General features: G+C 46.8%; 1 protein-coding gene across 1 annotated transcript in view; it reads left to right on the plus strand.

The window, feature by feature from the left end:
- Positions 1-373: 373 nt before the first annotated feature.
- The window catches only part of RNFT1 (ring finger protein, transmembrane 1), a 30,313-nt gene continuing 12,120 nt past the window's right edge, over positions 374-18,566 (plus strand). The window contains exons 1-5 of the mRNA XM_087956335.1: positions 374-547; positions 7,838-8,268; positions 12,210-12,286; positions 15,440-15,540; positions 16,849-17,002. Coding sequence (XP_087812461.1) covers positions 7,887-8,268; positions 12,210-12,286; positions 15,440-15,540; positions 16,849-17,002 — 714 coding nt within the window. The 5' untranslated portion in view covers positions 374-547; positions 7,838-7,886. The remainder of the gene's footprint in view (positions 548-7,837; positions 8,269-12,209; positions 12,287-15,439; positions 15,541-16,848; positions 17,003-18,566) is intronic.

The following is an 18,566-nucleotide window of genomic DNA, read 5'->3' on the forward strand; positions in this document are numbered from 1 at the left end:
CTATTCTATTCTATTCTATTCTAAATTAATTACTTTCCACCAACGGGGCCCCAGCAGCTACAGCTCAGCAGGGATCGAGCCCTACCCCTCTACGGAACCGCCCTCAGCCCCGCCCCCACGTAATTACGTCCCCAGCTCCTCCTCCCCATGGTAACGCCCCCCAGCGCCGCCCTACCGTGTCTACGCCACTAGCTCCGTCTCCTGCGGTAACGCCCCCCCCGCGCGCTTCCTTTCCGCGACGACGTCCCTAGCTCCGCCCCCCTCGGCGACGCCCCAGGCCCCACCCCCACCGCAGCGCCGCCCCTGTTGCCGTGGCGACCACTTTTCTAGGCCTGTTTTCCTCCTCCTGCGGCCGGCGTGGCCACTCCTCTTCTTCCACGGAGCCGGTAGTCGGAGGCAGCTGGTCGTCGCTCGCTCCTTCTCTCGGTCGGTCTCTCCGTCGGAGACTGGCGCTTGGTCGGCCGCCCCCGCGGCTGCCATGGCGGTGGAGGCGAGGCTCGGGCCTCCCGGACAGGCCTCGCCATGAAACTCCGGCCCGCTATGAGAGGTGGGTGGCGGGGACTTACCGGGCGGGAAGGGCCTCTAGTCCGAGGCTTCGGCTGCCTCTTGCGTCCCCCCTCCCATCCCGGCCGCTTGGAGACAACAACTCCCATCATCCCCTTGGCGGGGGAGCGAGGAGTGGGGAAGAGTTGGGCAGATATATATGCAGAAGTTAAGAAAGAGTGGACGGATGGGAGGCCACCAGGTAATCCCACTGTAATCTAAACCTGGGTTTTCCCATCTTGGCCCCTTTAAGATGGGTGGACTTCAACTCCCATAATTCCACAGCCCCCCCCTCCCCCATGGCTGGGCAATTCTGGAGTTGTAGTCCACCCATCTTAAAGCAGGCTGGCTGGGGAATTATGGGAATTGAAGTCCACCTTTAAAGCATGTTGGCTGGGGAATTCTGGGAGTTGTTGTCCGCTCATCTTAAAAGCTTGTTGGCCAGGGAATTCTGGGAATTGTAGTCCACCCATCTTAAAGTACACTGTCTGGGGAATTCTGGGAGTCGAAGGCCAGCCTTCTTAAAGCATTCTGCTAGGGGATCCTGGGAGTTGAATTCCACTTTTCTTAAAGAGGCCAAGGCTGGGAAACACTGGTCTAAACTGGGAAATCCCCTAGCCCTCATGGAAGTCATCAGCCACCCACTCACCACCCATTAATGTGTCCAGCCATGTCCTTGAAATGACCAGGAACTGGCCTCAATGAGGCCTGATTTTTGAATTGACTTGATATTCTAATTACTTCAGAGGAGTGAAAGAGAAGTATCGGCCCAACATTGCATTTTGGGAAGAGGGATTTTGTGGCAGGAGCTGCCTGGGCTCTGCCCATACTTAGGGGTATTGTAGTTCCTGCTGCTCTGGTTGCGCCAGTCATGCCCTGCCTTTCAAACAGGATTGGGGACTGAGTCGTAGCACTGAAGGGGATACAGAGAATTACTATTGTTAGGTGTTCTGCTTGTCACAATTTCCAAAGCACCCAAAGGCCAGACAAGAAATAATGGGTGGAAACTGATCAAGGAGAGATTCAACCTAGAAATAAGGAGAAATTTTCTGACAGAACAATCAGCCATTGGAACAGAAGTTGCCTTTAGAAGTTGTGGGAGCTTCATCACTGGAGGCTTTCAAGAAGAGGCTGTACTGTCGTTTATCAGAAATGGTGTAGGGTTGGACTAGATAACCTACAAAGTCCCTTCTAACTTTGTTAATCTAATATAATCTAAGAGCAGTGACTAATCCCTTTCTCAAAAAAAAAACAACTTTGTTTAATTTACTTCTCCTGAAGTGCTTTATTGATTGTGTAAAACTGGGCTGAATACAGGTAATTCTTGGTTTACAACTACTTGTTTAGTAAATGTTTGAAATTACTACAACACTGAAAAAAGTGACTGTTTATCACAATTACTATTGCTGCACTGTCCCTGTGGTTGCGTGATCAAAATTCAGGCGGTTGGTAACTGACATGTATTTTAAGATGGTTGCAGTATCCTGGGATCATGTGATCACTTTTTGGTAACCTTTCTGCCAAGCAAACTCAGTGGGGAAGCCAGATTCACTTAACAACCGTGTTACTAACTGAACAACTGCAGTGATTCACTTAATGAGTAACAGAGTTGGAAGGGACCTTTGTGGTCTTCTAGTCCAGTGGTCGGCAACTGGTGGGCCGCGAGAAAATTTTGGTGGGCCACAGAGAAATCTCACCCCCAGTGCCACCCACATGGCCCGCGGGAACCCTCCCCACCCACTCACTCCTTACCCGGCAAACTTGCCTGCTAAATTGCTATTTTTCCAACCATCAGCTGTTCTGCTGTGCTGGGAGATTTATATTAGTTAGGAAGCAGGAAATAGTTGGATTTCTTGCTTTCTAGCTAATCTTTAGATGTTCGACTCTGCTTTTAAGCACAGCCGAACCTCCCTTAGGACTGAAGGTTCTGTTATTCAGTGCAGACTCACAGCATGCAAATTTGAGAGACTGAGCTAGCCGATGGCAGATAGATAGGTCACTGAATGATTCTGTGAGCAACTCAATCTGCCTGCCTGCTTTGCTTGATTTTGGGTAAAAATTTCTCTTTTTTATATAAAAAATTCAATATTTACGTACATGGTGTGTTGTGAGTTAATTTTGTGAGTTTGTTTGCAAGCAAATTTTTGACAGACTGAGCTAGCTGATGGCAGATAGATATCTGAATGAATCTGTGATTATGTGAGCAACTCAATCTGCCTGCCTGCTTTGCCTGATTTTGGGTAAAAGTTGCTCTTTTTTAAAAAAAAAAAATTCAATATAAATATTTATAATAGTTACATACAAACCATGCCCAGCCAGTCACATGACCACCAAGCCACACCCACAAATTAGGCCATGCCCACAGAACCAGTTAGCGGTACTGGGGTTTAAAATTACGAGTTTGGTGGTCCCTGAGGTCCAAAAGGTTGGCGACCCCTATTCTAGCCCACCTGCTCAAGCAGGTGGACAGTGTGCTTTGCAATGCGAGCCCGTGGAACAGCACGCCAGCACATCAGGCAAAACATGTTGTAAAATGGGGCAAAATTCATAACAACTGTCTTGCTTAGCAGTGGAAATTTTCAGCTCAATTGTGATTGTAAATCAAGGACTATCTGTTACCAGCTGCCTTCCTAAAATAGGTGGCCAATGTCCTCACCCTCTCATTTGCAGGGGAGGGTAAAGAAATCAGTGGCTGGCCACCTCCCAACTTATGAAATGCCATTTTTCCAGTAATCCTGTCATTTAAAATGTAGATTTGGGGAAAAGTCCTTTGCTATTTTCTCGAAATCATCCGAGTTATAGTGCAAAAGACCTGGATAGCTCCAAATCGTCTACAATGCACTTGCAGAGCCTGGAAACTTGATTTTGTTCATTTGGTTCTCCAGGAATTTATCTGATTTAGGTGGAAAGGATGCCTCATTTTATCATGTTGGCGTGTTCCCCCTTCCCTACAGGGCTTGCTGATTGTGGTTTATAAACCTTAATTGATGTCTTCCTGTGCTGTGTGAATTCACCCAGGTGTGGCTTATTAAATAAATCCTAATCAAAGCCACATCACATAGTTTGTGATAGTTATAGTATGAACAGGATCATTCAGAAAATTACCAGACATTCCTTTGTCCAGAATATAATAAGAACTCCTGCCTTGGGCAGTGGGTTGGACTAGAAGACCTCCAAGATCCCAGCTGTGTGATTCTATGCTGTTGCTTTCTCGAGGACTTCTTGCTTGTCCCTTCCCCCTCTTTCCCTGGAAATCTTGGATTTACAAAAACAAACACTAGCCTGTTGGACTGGTTTTCTTCTTTACATATTTATCCTTACTTCTATGCCTTTCTCCCGGGGGAATTCGTCTCCCCTCCTTTTTCTGCTCTGAATATCAGAGGATCAGCCAACCAGGGGTATTGTCACTTAATGTCCTTTATGGCCACTTAAGGGGGTGAACTTGGCTTTGCCAACCTTGGCTGCTTTCCAGAATCTTTGCTTCACGGTGTATAAATTTCTGTAGGCAAAACAGATCCTAATTCAAAGGTGGTAAATGCCAAAATAAAAAGCTGTTTAATGCAGAGGTCTCCAGCCTTGGTAACTTTAAGACTTGTGGACTTCAACTCCCAGAACTCCTCAGCCAGTGAAGCTGACTGAGGAATTCTGGGAGTTGAAGTCCACAAGTCTTAACGTTACCAAGCCTGGAGACCCCTGGTTTAATGGGCTTCAGGCAATTTCCAGAGTTTTATCTCTGCATTAAAAGCTGGGGGTTCCAGCTGGTAAAAGTTGCTTTGGTGATTGCAATGTCCCATAAGCCGAACAATAAGAACAAAAGCCCCACATGAAAACCCAGGTTAGAGAATTGCAAGAATTCTCTTGGTAATAGGTTCCCACCTGCCAATTTCCTCAGTTGAGCCCAAAACTTCGGTTGCTAAGTGAGACATTTGTTAAGTGAGTTCTAGCCCTGGTTTGCGACTTTTCTTGCCCTGGTTGTGAAGTGAATCACTGCAGTTGATAAGTTGTTGTGGCCTGAAGAGGCTCTGACAAGTGCTCTGTGTTGGAGGCAGTGATGGGACCAGGGCCGTCCGACAGATATCAGTTGCCTTCGGAGTCGGACTTCAGTGAAGCAGAAGAATAGCTAGAGCCTGTTTTCCTATCTGTGGCTCCGAGAGTTCAGATAGATCTGATCTGATCTTCTGTGGCGTAGAGAGTCCAGCCCCACCCTGCTCTGGTGGACTGAGTCTGCGTTAAAACTGAAGCTCTGCCTTGCGCCGGGGCCAGCCACGCCCTGGCTTTTGACGAAGCACTTGGCAGACTGGACATGATTCTGGAGGTGCGAGATAAAAAAGAAAACACATTATTGCTCCCCACCAACCCACACCCAGACCAGACCAACCAGGGTGGGGCTGGACTCTCTACGCCAGTGATCCCCAACCTTTTTTTACGTCGCGGCCCGGTACTGGCATCAGCTGGGCGCCACGCCCCGGTACCGGCATCAGCTGGGCGCCGCCATCTTTTTTGATGAAAAAGTGCTTCCGGTGACCTCACGGAAGCACGTTTTCATAAAAAGATGGCGGCGCCAGCGCTCGGTGAGCTTTTCCGGGTAGAAATGGCTTTCTACCGGAAAAGCTAACGAAGTGCTGGCGCCGCCATCTTTTTGATGAAAACGTGCTTCGGTGAGCTTTCTACCTGGAAAAGCTCACCGGAGCGCTGGCGCCGCCATCTTTTTTATGAAAGCGTGCTTCCGGTGAGCTTTCTACCTGGAAAAGCTCACCGGAAGCACTTTTCATCAAAAAAAAGATGGCGGCGCCCAGCAAGCCAGCGGCCCGGTAGGAGTTGTTCCGCGGCCCGGTGGTTGGGGACCCCTGCTCTACGCCACAGAAGAAAACGAACATTCAGGTAAGCCAATGTTCATTTTCCTCTCTGTGGCTCCCAGAGTCCAGATAGATTGGGTAAGACCAGATCTATCTGGACTCTTGGAGCCACAGAAGAAAATGAACATTCCCAGTGTGAGCATGCACAGAGTTGCCAGAAGGGAACAGCTGAGGAACAAGGGCCGATTGGAGAGTAAAGCCACAGGTGGACAGTGAATGGCCCCTCCCCTAGAGTATAAAAGAGGAGCGAAAGGGGTGTGAGGCTTTGCAGAAGACAATTAGTTCACTCCAGCATGCTTGCCAAGCATTGCAGCGCATGAAAGATATCGGCCTGGTCATTCTCCAAGCCCGAAAAAGGTACAGGTAAAGGTTCCCCTCGTGCATCCATGCTACTCATTTCTGGCTCTAGGGCAGGGGTGTCCAACCTTGGCAACTTTAAGACTTGTGGACTTCAACTCCCAGAATTCCTCAGCCAGCAAAGCTGGCTGAGGAATTCTGGGAGTTGAAGTCCACAAGTCTTAAAGTTGCCAAGGTTGGACACCCCTGCTCTAGGGTGTAGTGCTCATTTCTGTTTCAAGGCCGAAGAGCCAGCGCTGTCCGAAGACGTCTCCATGGTCATGTGGCCGGCATGACTAAAATGCCTTCGAAGGCGCACGGAACGCTGTTCCCTTCCCATCAAAGTGGCTCCTATTTTTCTACTTGCTTTTTCTACATGCTTTCGAACTGCTAGGTTGGCAGAAAACTTCCCTTGATCAAACCCACACACACACACACCTACATGACTACAGATAGTCCTTGACTTATGATCTCAACTGAGCCCCGAATTTCTGTTGCTAAGCAAGGCAATTGGTTGTTAAGTGAGTTTGGCTCCGTTTTGTGATTTATTTTTTTTTGCTGCCGTTGTTAAGTAAAACACTGCAGTAGTTCAGTGAATTAGGCGGTCGTTAAGCGAAGCTGTCTTCCCTCCCCCCCCCCTTCACTTTGCTTGTCAGAAGGTTGCAAAAAGGGATCACGTGACTTTGGGAGAGTTCCTAAATACATGCCGGTTGCTAAGGGCCCAAATTTTGACCATGTGACCATGGGGAGGTTGTGACAGTTGCCATGTGAAAAACTGTTCCAAGTCACTTTACTCAGTGCCGTTGTAACTTGGGATGGTAACTAAATAAATAGTTGTAAGTCGAGGACAGCCTGTTACTACTGTGTTTCCCCCAAAATAAGACCCAGTCTTATTTTCTTTTGGGCCCTGAAATAAGCACTTATTTTCTTTTGGGCCCTGAAATAAGCACTAGAGCTTATTTTCAGGGGGGGGGGTTGTCTTATTTTTTCCCCCATGTACGGGAGGACCACTTCTTCTGCTTGTTCACATTTGGGCAGCAGGCTGAGTGATCCATTGGCGCCGCGGCTGCGAGGGAGGTGGGAAGGGGTAGAGCTGCCTCACATGCCCCACACTTGCTTACTGCAGGGCTCCCAAAACCAGGCCATCCATGCCCTAGCACATCGTTCAGCCTCCTGCTCTGTTGCGGCTGTGAGCAAGCAGAAGTGCGCCGCTGGCCACGTGGGCTCCTGCTACACGTGGCTGGTGCTACCACTGCAAGGCAATTGTCGAGGCATGGATGGCCTAGCTGTGGGAGCCCTGAGGTAAGGCAGTATGCTCACGGTGCTTAATTAGGAATTATTTTGTGGGTAGGGCTTGTATCAAACTCAAGGCCTTTGGGCCAGATGCAGCCTGTAAGGTGCTTGGATCTGGCCCATGGGGCTACCTTGGAAACAGCAAAGGACCAGCTCGTGGTGGCTCTGCCAGTGAAAACAGAGCTCGGGAGGGCCACGCGTGGCCGTCAAAGGCTCCGTTTGTGGCTACAACAGTCTTGCAGCCCTCTGCCAGCTCCATTTTCACTGGCAGAGGGCTGCAGGAGGCCGTCACGGCTGAAAATGGGATCCAGGAGCCCGTTTCATGGCACTCGGGCCACCACAGGCGGTCCTGGTAAGTGATGTCATGCTGGTCAGCCCCCCCCCCCCCAGCCCTCCTGAGGTCAAACAACCCTGATGTGGCCCTCAATGAAATTGAGTTTGACACCCCTGCCTTAGTCCTTAGACTAATATACCGCTTTATAGTGCTTTACAGCCCTCTCTAAGAGTCAGCCTCTTGCCCCCAACAATTTGGGTCCTCATTTTCCCACCTTGGAAGGATGGAAGGCTGAGTCAACCTTGAGCCTGGTCGGATTTGAACTGCCAAATTGTAGGCAGCTGGCTGCAGCAGAAGTAGCTTGCAATACTGCACTCTAACCACTGTGCCACAGAGGCTCATATATCATCATATACATATGATGCGCACGTGGCGAAAAAACACGCTAGGGCTTATTTTCGGGGAAACGCAGTGGTAGACCTTTCATTCCTAATCGATGCTGGTTCTCTTCTGACCGTTTCTTCCTTCCTTTTAGGAATCATCACACCCCAATCCAGATCTCGGAAGCAAGTCCGTTCCGTACCATGCAGTCCACCCCGAACGTTCGGCACACCGGACTCAACAATGGCCACAGTCACAGCCCCACCTGCCAGGGCCCTCACGCCACGAGGTCTCCCGGAGAGGAACCTTGCCAGCATGCAGGGGACGTTCACATCCAAATGACCTCAGCGGTCGGGGAGCCAGAGGCCAATGCTGGCTCCCGGCAACATCCGCGGTTGGGGACTCAGAGTTGGCCACATGGCCAAACCCCTGGCGAAGCCCGAAGTGGCCACTCTGGTGGTTCAGCCACGGAGGAACAAAGAGACAGCTCTCTCTCGGAATTCAAATACCTCCTTCAGTGGTTACACAGGAGCATCCCTTACATCTTGATTTTGTCCATCAAAATTATCGTGCAACATATCATTGGTAGTGTATCAACCTGTGGGTGTTTTGGAAACATCAAGGTTTTTTTTTTTTAAAGTGTATTTGAAAGTAGTGATGAATGAGTTGGGTATGGATCAGTCTGGACTTCAAGACCAGAAGTTTTGGACCCTAAAAAAAAAACCCCGGTGGGAAACTCAGCTAAATTCGACATCCTGTACAAAGGAAGCACGCCAATTCAATTTCCATCTTTTCTTTCCCCCACTTGATTTTCATAATTTTGATATGCGATTTGGGCTTCCGAGACCTCCCTAATGCTTTGAATTATGTTTTTTCAACCTCAAGGGCCAGTAACTCACTTTAAAATTAGACATGGATTTAAACGCTTTTTTTAACCTTTAAAAGAGCCTCAATCTAGGTAGTTCTTGACTTATAACCAATTGCTTAGTGACTGTTGGAAGTTATGACAGACTTCCTCAGATTCACGGGCTTTGGGTGCATTTTGGGTGCTTGGTGCCCATCCCCCATCCGCAGGATCCTGCAGTCAGGTGATCACAATTGGCATATTTTTTTGCCAGTATTTTGCAGTGTTTCCAGCAAAAAAATTCCCTTTGCAGGCAGTGGGTTTACTTTATGACCATTGTCATTGCTTAACCACCACCACAAAAAATATATATCATAAAATCAGGAGTGGAGAAGTGTTGACCTGCATAAGGATTGGCATAACTTACGACCATAATTCCAGGCTCAATGGTTGTAAATTAAGGACTACCTGAATCTTATTTTATGCAGGTAGTCCTCAACTTACAGCAGTTTGTTTACTGACCGTTCGAAGCTATAACAGTACTGAAAAAAGTGACTTATGATTATTTTCCACACTTATGGCCATTGCAGCATTTCTAGGGATGTGATTGACATTTGGATGCTTGACAACTGATTCATATTTATGATGGTTGCAGCGTTCCAGGGTCACGTGATCCCCTTTTGCGACCTCCCGACAAGCAAAAGTCAATGGGGAAGCCAGATTCACTTAACAACCATGTGACTCACTGAGCAACTGCAGTGATTCACTTAACAAATGTGGCAAGAGAGGTCGTAAAATGGGGCAAAACTCACTTAACAAATTTCTCACTTAGCAACATAAATTTTGGCTCAGTTGTGGTCCTGAGGACTGCCTGTAGTATTTTGGGCTTGAGGCCTAATGCGAACTATAGGTAGTCACAACCGATCGCTTAGTGACTGTTCAAAGTTGCAACAATACCCTAAAGTGACCGTTTCACACACTTGCAACTCCCCATGATCGCATGATCAAAATTCAGTTGTTGGGCCGCTGACTCATATGCAATGTCACCAGGCAGTGGTAGGATTCAAATTTTTCTACTGCCAGTTCTGCGGATGTGGCTTGATGGGCATGACAGGGGGAGGATACTTCAAAATCCTATTCCCTCCTCACCCCACTAACCTGTCTTCCAGTTCCGTTGTCCTGTGCAGGGCAACAAAAGAAGACCCAGGCGATCAGCTGGGACTCAGGAGGCAGAGAATAGATGGGGGCGAGGCCAGTCAGAGGTGGGTTGGCCGGTTCTCCAAACTACTCAAAATTTCCGCTACCAGTTCTCCAGAACTGGTCTGAACCTGCTGAATACCACCTCTGGTCCCAGGGACAAGCGGAGTCAGGGCCTGTTCTGACCAAGGCTTCCTGCGACTGTAATTAAGTACACGCTTAGTTAAAACAACTTTTATTTTATTTCAATGCTGGGAATTATGTTCATTCCCAGCCGGTAATGAGTCCCAAACAGTCCCTCGAGATAAGCACCCACCTTTCTCTCCTTTGAATTGCTGCCAACAACTAAAGTGCCAAATGAACTATAAAAAACCAACCGAAGTACAAAGTCCACATACAGAGCTTCAAGGTTGAATCCGAACAGAGCGAACGACTTTGCTTCCTGCAAAGTGTTCATCATTGAAGTCTGACTTTTATTCCTTATGGGAGGGGCAAACACCTCCCAGTCTTACTCCCAAGTCGCCCCTTTTGTCTCAGCTGCTCTCGCCTTCTAGCAGCTCTGTGCACTCACGCACTGGGAACAGGCTCCCCTTGCTCCTCTGCCTCACTGCTGCCAGACTCCGAAGGCTCCGGAGTCAGCACCCCACTCCCAGATGGTCCTGGCCCCCTCTCTGCATCGGATGCAGGACCCTCGTCCGAGTCCTCTCCAGACTCCCGGACTGGCCCCCGTTCTTCCCCACTGTCCGATTCCTCTGCTGTCTGCACAAGCTGCCGGCGAACCACAACAGGTGCCATTGTAACTTTGAACAGTCATTAAACAAATGATTGTAAGTTGAGGACTATCTGTAGCAAGAAACACAGTTATTTTTTTATTTTTAATGTATATTCCATTTTCAGTTCCCCCCAGCAAAAGGGAGGAACGGATGGCTTCCAGTCCCTCTTTGGGGCATGGCTTCCCAGATTTGGATTTTTGGTTCTTAAGCTTCATCTTGGAGTTCAGTTTCCCCATTTGAAAGGGAACAGGGGATCCATCTTTTTTTTAAAATGCCATTTCTAACCTTTCCACCTCTGTTTTATGTTCTGTGCCTCCAGTAGAAAAACATTGCTAATGGGGGGAAAAAATCTAGGATTTTTTTTAAATTTGTCCTTTTGTTGCCATATACACAGGGGCTCTCAGCTCAAAGTTAGGGTGTAGATGGCCTGCTGTGTCAAAATATTCTGATTTCCTTCAAGGAGAACACTAAAGAACAGTGTTTTTTTCCAGTGGCAGCAACTGTTAAGACGTGTGGACTTCAACTCCCAGAATTCTCCAGCTGGCTGGCTGAAGAATTCTGGGAGTTGAAGTCCACACGTCTTAACAGTTGCCGCCGTTGGAAAACACTGCTATAAAATACACCTTTCCGGCACTTGCGATGCTACACTGAATGCATAGAGACACCCAAATTGACAAACAAATGCCCAATTTTTTTTTTTAAAAAAAAGCCAGGTGAAGCTGCACAGGAAAGATTTGAGGTCATGCTGTCAGAATGAATGCGGTTCTATTACATAAACTATATGAAAAATTTCACGGATACGTTGCCATTTGCTCTAATTACACTGCTTTGATTTAAGGAGTACAGGCTGTTCTAATTTGAGTTTCTGCTCCGTCCCCTGCATTTTGTACTACGTTTTTATTGCATAATGGTGCCGGGAGATAGGGAGGAATAAGGTGGAGAACTGGTTAGATTGGAAATATCGCAGTCAAAACACGGCATCTCCAAGCCAGCCTTTACCAAGTATTTTTCCCGAAGTGTTGGGCTCGTCCCATTCTAAGGAGTGCTTTCTGAGTCCTTGGCTGTTTTCTTGCAGAAGTTTCATTGCCCTACTAGGTAACATCATCAGTGCAAGTAGAGAGTGGGGTTTGCTCTCATTTTATGGCATGTAGAGACCAAAACCCCACTCCTTATTAGCTCTGATGAATTTACCTAATTGGATAAAGAAACATCTGCAAGAAAACAACCAGAGCACAGAGAAGCACCAAGGACCCCACAATCCTCCTCCTCCTCCTCCCTGCAAACCCCACTCCCCTCTAGCACTGACAGTGTTACCTGGTTGGGTAAAGAAACGTCTGCAAGAAAACAACCAAGCCCAGAGAGCACCGAGGACTTCTCATTTCAGCCCTTACAAATATTCTCCTTTTATCGGTCTCCCCATTTTGTTGTGGGAGCTACAAAAACGCTCTTTATTCATCACTGGGATTCTCACAAATTAATTAATTAGCCTAGGATCTTGTTGCACTTTAGGGCTGCAGTGCCCCTGTGTATAAAAAGGCCAGTTGTATTTGTCTCCTTGTTTAAAAGAGTGTTGTGTACTTCTTGCTTAATTTTGCCATTTGTTTCAAAGAAACTTGGGTTTGGTGCCTTTTTTGTTTTGTTTTTTTCTCTTTTGTTCTTTTTTTTTTCTTTTCCCCTTTTTGTTTGTATAATTGACCCTTTTTTCCTAACAGGAATTTCTCTGGGAATTGGGCTGCTCACAACTTTTATGTATGCAAACAAAGCCATTGTAAATCAGGTTTTCCTAAGAGTAAGTATCGATTCCTCCAGCACGGTTGTAAGTATTTTTAAAGCTTCATTTTACTCCGGAGATCGATACAAATTCTGGACAGAAATATAGAGTGTGGTGGTCACTTTTGTTCTCCCAGGCTATAAAATAGCATAGGTTTCTTTTTTAAGGCTTCCTTTTAAAGACAATGTTTTGTTTTTCTAAATACTGACCTGGGACGTTTTAGATAAACACACTGAGAAATTTCAGACTAAATGCCTGCAGACCACTGGATTATAGGTAGTCCTCAATTTACAACAGTTCATTTATTAACAGTTCAAACTTGCAACGTCACTGAAAAAAGTGACTTAACGACTATTTCACTTTTACGACCATTGCATCATTGGTTGCATGATCAAAAACCAGACGCTTGGCAACTGTCTCATACTTATGATGGTTGCAGTGGGTCACGTGATCCCCTTTTGTGACCTCCTGACTAGCAAAGTCAACGCAAGAGCCAAATTCACTTCACAATTGTGTCACTCAACTTCAATGATATGGCTAACAACGGTGGCAAGGAAGGTACAATGGGGAAACACTCACTTAACAACTGCCTTGTTTAGCAACATAAACTTTGGGCTCAATTGTGGTTGTAAGTCGAGGACTACCTTTATTTCAATAAACTAATTTTATTTTATATATGAGAGAGAGAGAGAGAGTCAGATTGTTCTAATGGTTAAGATAGCAGGCTAGAAAGTGGGAGGCCATGAATTCTAGTCCTGTCTTAGATGTGAAAGTTGGCTGGGTGAATTTGGGTCAGTAACGCTCTCTTAGTCCAACGCACCACACAGGGTTGTTGTGGGGAAAATCCGAGGAGGAAGATGTGTTGGATCTGTTTGCTGCCTTGAGTTATTTGCAAAAATAGTAAAGATGGGATATAAATTTCAGTGCTTTCTGACAAGCCAGCATCTTCTGGAAATCTATAGAGCAGTGGTGGCTAACCTTTTTGGGCTCCTGTGCCAAAAATTGTGCGTGCGCTTGTACGTTTGCACTTGCATGCCAGCATCCAGAAGGCAATGCATGCCCCCCCACGCCCCCTACGCATGCGCGCGTAATCCCCACCCACCCCGCCATTCCCTTACCTGCACTGCGCCTCACAGCTGATTTTCGGCCGGTTTGAGGCCTTTTTCGGCCTCCCAAAGGCTTGAGGAAGGCTTCTGCAGGCTTTGCAGGCCAAAAACTAGCCCCGTTTTGTCACTTCCGGTATTTTCGGAAAAACTGGAAGTGATGAAGTGGGGCTAGTTTTCGGCCTGCAGAAGCCTTCCTCAAGCCCCTGGGAGGCCGAAAAAGGCCTCAAACTGGCCGAAAATCAGCTGTGAGGCGTGTGCATGCCCAGTGAGGTCAGTTTGCCTGCAGCTAGCGTGTTGGCACAAATGGCTCTGTGTGCCCCCTGTGGCACGCGTGCCATAGGGTCGCCATCACGGCTTTAGAGCATAACATGCAGGCGTGGACTGCTGGGGCTTTGCAGGGGTTCGGGAGAGCCCCTAGCTAAGATTCTGCGCAGTTCGGAGAACCCCCAAATCCCGCCATTGGCTGGCCCCACCCACCCCTTCCCTCTCCTCCTAGGAGTCCCCACACGGCCCGTTTTGGGTGCGAGGTAAGTACAGGGCCTGCGCGGAGGCTCAGGGAGGGCAAAAAACCAGGCCTCCCGGAAGTTCAGGAAGACTGCATATGGGCCCATTTCCGGCTTCCAGAGAGCCTCATGAGCCCAGGGAGGGCAGAATATGCCCCCTGCCGTGGTGCAGGACGCTGACTAGGCCACGCCCACCAAGGGGCCTGCCCACCCAGCCACCGGGCAGAGAAGCCTTAAAATTTTTGAAGCCCGTCCCTGGTAACATGGCCTATAATATATGACAGGACGTGTTATTAAAGTTGGTCTTCCCTTATTTACGAAAACCAAGTGGGAGGTTGAAATATATCTGAATTATGTTACTTATTTGAAGGAAAACTGGTCAGTGAGAAAGCCACTTAAATTTCACTTGAACCTGTTTTTATGCTCTTTCGACATTCTGAGTGGCACAGGGCAGAAAAATTAATAAATACGAATAATATCAGAGGAATCAATCAAAAGCATCATAATTTGCATAATCTGTAGCTTTTTAAAATATTATAAGCTGTTATTTCTTTCAGTTTAGATACGTTTGTGTGTGTGTGTGTGTGTGTTTGTCTGTCGGTATCATTGTAAATACCTAATAAATACCTAATAAATACCACCATTGATTTATGGCCACAATTTAGCCCAACATTTGCGTTGCTATACAGCAGCGTTTCTTCTTTTGAGTCAGTTTCTTTTCTTTTTACAATCTTTCTTGACACAGTTGTTAAGTGAATCACTGCAGTTGTTAAATTAACAACACGGTTGTTAAGTAAATCTGATTTCCCCATTGACTTTGTTTGTCTAAAGGTCGCAAAAGGGGATCATGTGAAACTTGTACCAGCAGGGGGAAAAAAACATTATCTCTGATTTTCACACTTATGACCGTCGCAGCATCCCCATGGTCAAGTGATCAAAATTCAGATGCTTGGAAACTGGCATGTACTTATGACTGTTGGGGGACACATGATCACCACTTGTAAACTTCCCAGCTGGCTTCCGACAGGCAAAGTCGATCCGATTCACTTAACAACCGTAGTGATTCGTTTAACAAGTGTACTGATTCAACCACTGTGGCAAAAAATGGTTGTAAAATGGGGCAAAACATCACTTATAAACTGCCTTGCTGAACAGTGGAAACTTTGGGTTTGGTTGCGGCTGTGAGTCGAGACCACTCGCTGTGGGACAATTGAACAATTCTATTTAATTATTTAAAATAAATAAAAATTATTTTAATGTTTGCCATTCACATTTCATTCTGTCCTTCCTTTTACGTATTGTGTATCGTGAAGTACAATGTTCCAAAGTCTTTTTTGTTGTTGTTGAGCTCAGAATTTTATTGAAATGGATTATATCGGAAAACCATCACAGAATAACAGGGTTGGAAGGGACCTTGGAGGTCTTCTAGTCCAACCCCCTGCTCAAGGCAGGAGTCCTTCTACCATCCCAGTCAAATGGAATCACGTGATTCTCTTTGCCTCTTGGTTTAGCCCTGTGACGCTACCGATTGATCGACATTTTCTAAAATTCTTCTCTTGCAGGAAAGGTGCTCCAGACTACGGTGTATGTGGTTGCTACTGTTCTTGATGGGGTCATCTGTTTTCATCTATTACACCTTCTACTCTCAGTCGCTTCATTACAGGTAATTCAGCACAGACTTAATTCCCCCTATTGGTACAGGTAGTCCTCGACTTATGACGGACTCTCCCCTGCCATCCCCAATGTAGTAGAGGGTTCTATGATGGCCTACTCGTCATGGCCGACTCTCCACGGCCAACCCTCTGCGGGACAAGAATTATACTAATATCAAAGAAATGAAGGAATAGAATCATTAAAGAAAGGACGCAAAAGGAGGGACAGAACGAAATGTAAATGACAAAAATTAAAATAATGTCTTACTTATTTTAAATAATTACATTGAATTGTTCAATTGTCCTGCAACGAGTTGGCCGTGGCGAACTGGCCGTGGCGAACTGTCCTATTTCCAGTGTGCAGGTCGTCCTCTACTTATGAGGGACTTAGGATTCAGATCTGAATTTCCGATGTTCATCCTTCCGTTTCCTCCCCGCCCCCCCCCAAGGGTGGTGCGGTGGCCTAAAGGTGGAGCTCTCGCCTCACAGTCAGGAGGCTGTGAGTTCGATCCCAGGTAGAGGCAGATATTTCTGTCTCTGAGCGCATTGAGAATATATCTGCTGAATAAAACTCCGCATTGGCAACAGGAAGGGCATCTGGCCAGTAAGCACTCAGCTCCATTCAGTTGCCTGATTCCACCCTGCAAGGGATTCTGGGGTCGTTAAAAGAGGATGATGATCCTTCCATCCCATCCCCCCCTGAAGTTATGGGATCACATTTTAGACGCTTGACAGCTATCATAATTGGGCCCTAAATTTCTCTCACTAAGACCGTTGTTAAGTGAGTTTGACCGTTTTACGACCTTTCTTGCCGCAGTTGTCAAGTGAATCCCTATGGTTGTTAAATTAGCAACACGGTTGTGAGGTGAATCTGGGTTTGCTTGTCAGAAGGTCGCAAAAGGAGATCACACGACCTCAGGACACTGCAACCGTCATAAATACCGAGTCAGTTGCCGAGCATCTGAATTTTGATCACGTAACCATGGGGATGCTGCCAAGGTCCTAACTGTGACAAAAAAAGCCCCTTTTTTCAGTGGTGTCGTAACTTTACTAAATGAACTCTTGCAAGTTGAGGTCTACCTGTATATGATGAAGCCACCAAAATGCCAAAAATGAATGATAATCGGGGGTGGGGGTAGGGGGAATAGAAGACAATTTTCCGATGGTCACTAAATGAACTCTTGCAAGTCAAGCACTCCCATTTATTTTCCTCCCATTTGGATTCCTCCACTGTCCGTATTTTTTCTTAACATTTCCAGGCTTGTTTTTGTGTCCCAATGACCCTAATTCTCTGCTGTTTTTATGGTTTCTCTTCAAAGCTTGATCCTCTTAAATCCCAAGGTGGATTTTTGGAACTTCTGGGAGGTGCTCTGGATTGTGGGAATCACCGATTTCGTTTTGAAGTTCATCTTCATGAGCCTGAAATGCACCGTTCTCCTGCTGCCTTGTTTTATCATGTCTCTTAAATCCAAGGTAAAGGCACCGCTGTCTTTAATTTGATTTTAATTTAGCTGTCCTGCTGCTTTGGATGAGAGCAGGTTTTGCTGCCTTAACTCATTGGAACTAGGAGAAGATTCAGCCTGGGAATAAGGAGAAATTTTCTGACAGCGAGATCTATCAACGCGTGGAACAAAAGTTGCCTTTGGAAGTGGTGGGAGCTTCATCACTGGAAGCTTTCAAGAAGAGACTGGACTGCCATTGGTCAGAAATAGTTTAGGGTCTCCTGCTTGGACTAGGTGACCTACAAGATTCCAACTCTGTTAATCTGTTTTTTCAATGTGGCTACTTTAAGATAGGTGGGACTTCAACTCCCAGAATTCCCCAGCCAGCCATCGCTGGCTAGGGGAATTCTGGAAGTTGAAGTCTCACCCATCTTAAAGTAGCCAACTTGGACTGCCATTGGTCAGAAATAGTTTAGGGTCTCCTGCTTGGGCAGGGGTTTGGACTAGGTGACCTACAAGGTCCCTTCCAACTCTGTAAATCTGTAAATCTGTAAAACTCCATTTCCAGGGGTGCAGATATTGACTTGAAAGTGAGGGGAGTGCATTTGAAAGGGGCCGTACTGGTGAGTCCTTGACGTACGACCACAATTGAGTCCAGAACGTCCGTTGCTAAGTGAGAAAGTTGTCAAGGAAAGTTTTGCCCTGGTTTTATGACTTTCCTTGCCACAATTATTCAGTGGCTCATGCCTTTGTTACGGTTGTTAAGTGAATCTGGCTTCTCTGCCACTCGCCAGAAGGTTGCAAAAGGTGATCACATGACCCCACCCAGGACACTGCAACCGTCATAAATGCGAGCCAGCGGCCAAGCATCTGAATTTTGATCACACACGATTGTTGGGATACTGCAATGGTCGTAAGTGTGAAAAACGGTCATCAGTCATTGTTTTCAGTGCTATTGTAACTTTGAACGGTCTACGTTCTTTGTGCTGGAAAGGGGATAAAACTTTTACAGTGGGAGGCAAATCTTAGCCCCCGTGGCTCCCCCCATCGGTAACTTAAATTGAGACCCCCAAAAGACCGTTTTGACATGCGGCTTCTTGAATTTTGTGTCTTGAAAATACTTAGCAGTCTGCTGTAAAAAGAGGAGGGCACAATTGAGCCCCAAATGTCCCTCGCTAAGGCGGCTAAGTGAATGTTGCCTCGGTTTTACGTCCTCCTTGGCCACAGTCGTTAAGCAAATCACTGCAGTTGTTAAGTGAATCATACACTTGTTAAGCCCAATCTGGCTTCCCCCATGGACTTGTCGTGTCAAAAGCCAGCTGGGAAGGTTGCAAAGGGTGATCCCATGACCCCAGGACGTTGCAGCCGTTGCAAGATGGCGGCCAGGGAAGCTGATCAGGAATTGTCAGCACCTCAGCAGACCAGAGAGAGAGAGAGAGCTGCCAGAGGCTCAGCCAAGCCCAGGTCTGCTGGTTTAGAGGCAGCAGCCAGAATTATTAAATTAAATTATTTAATTTAATTATTAAATTAAAAAACCACCTAGGGCAGACCAGGCGCAGACAGAAAGCCTTGGATAAAGAATTCAACAAGGCTCT

This window comes from Notechis scutatus, chromosome 1 (genome assembly GCF_049901735.1).
Source record: "Notechis scutatus isolate UNSWTSFEM ecotype Mainland chromosome 1, rNotScu1.2, whole genome shotgun sequence".
Classification (NCBI taxonomy): Eukaryota; Metazoa; Chordata; class Lepidosauria; order Squamata; family Elapidae; genus Notechis; species Notechis scutatus.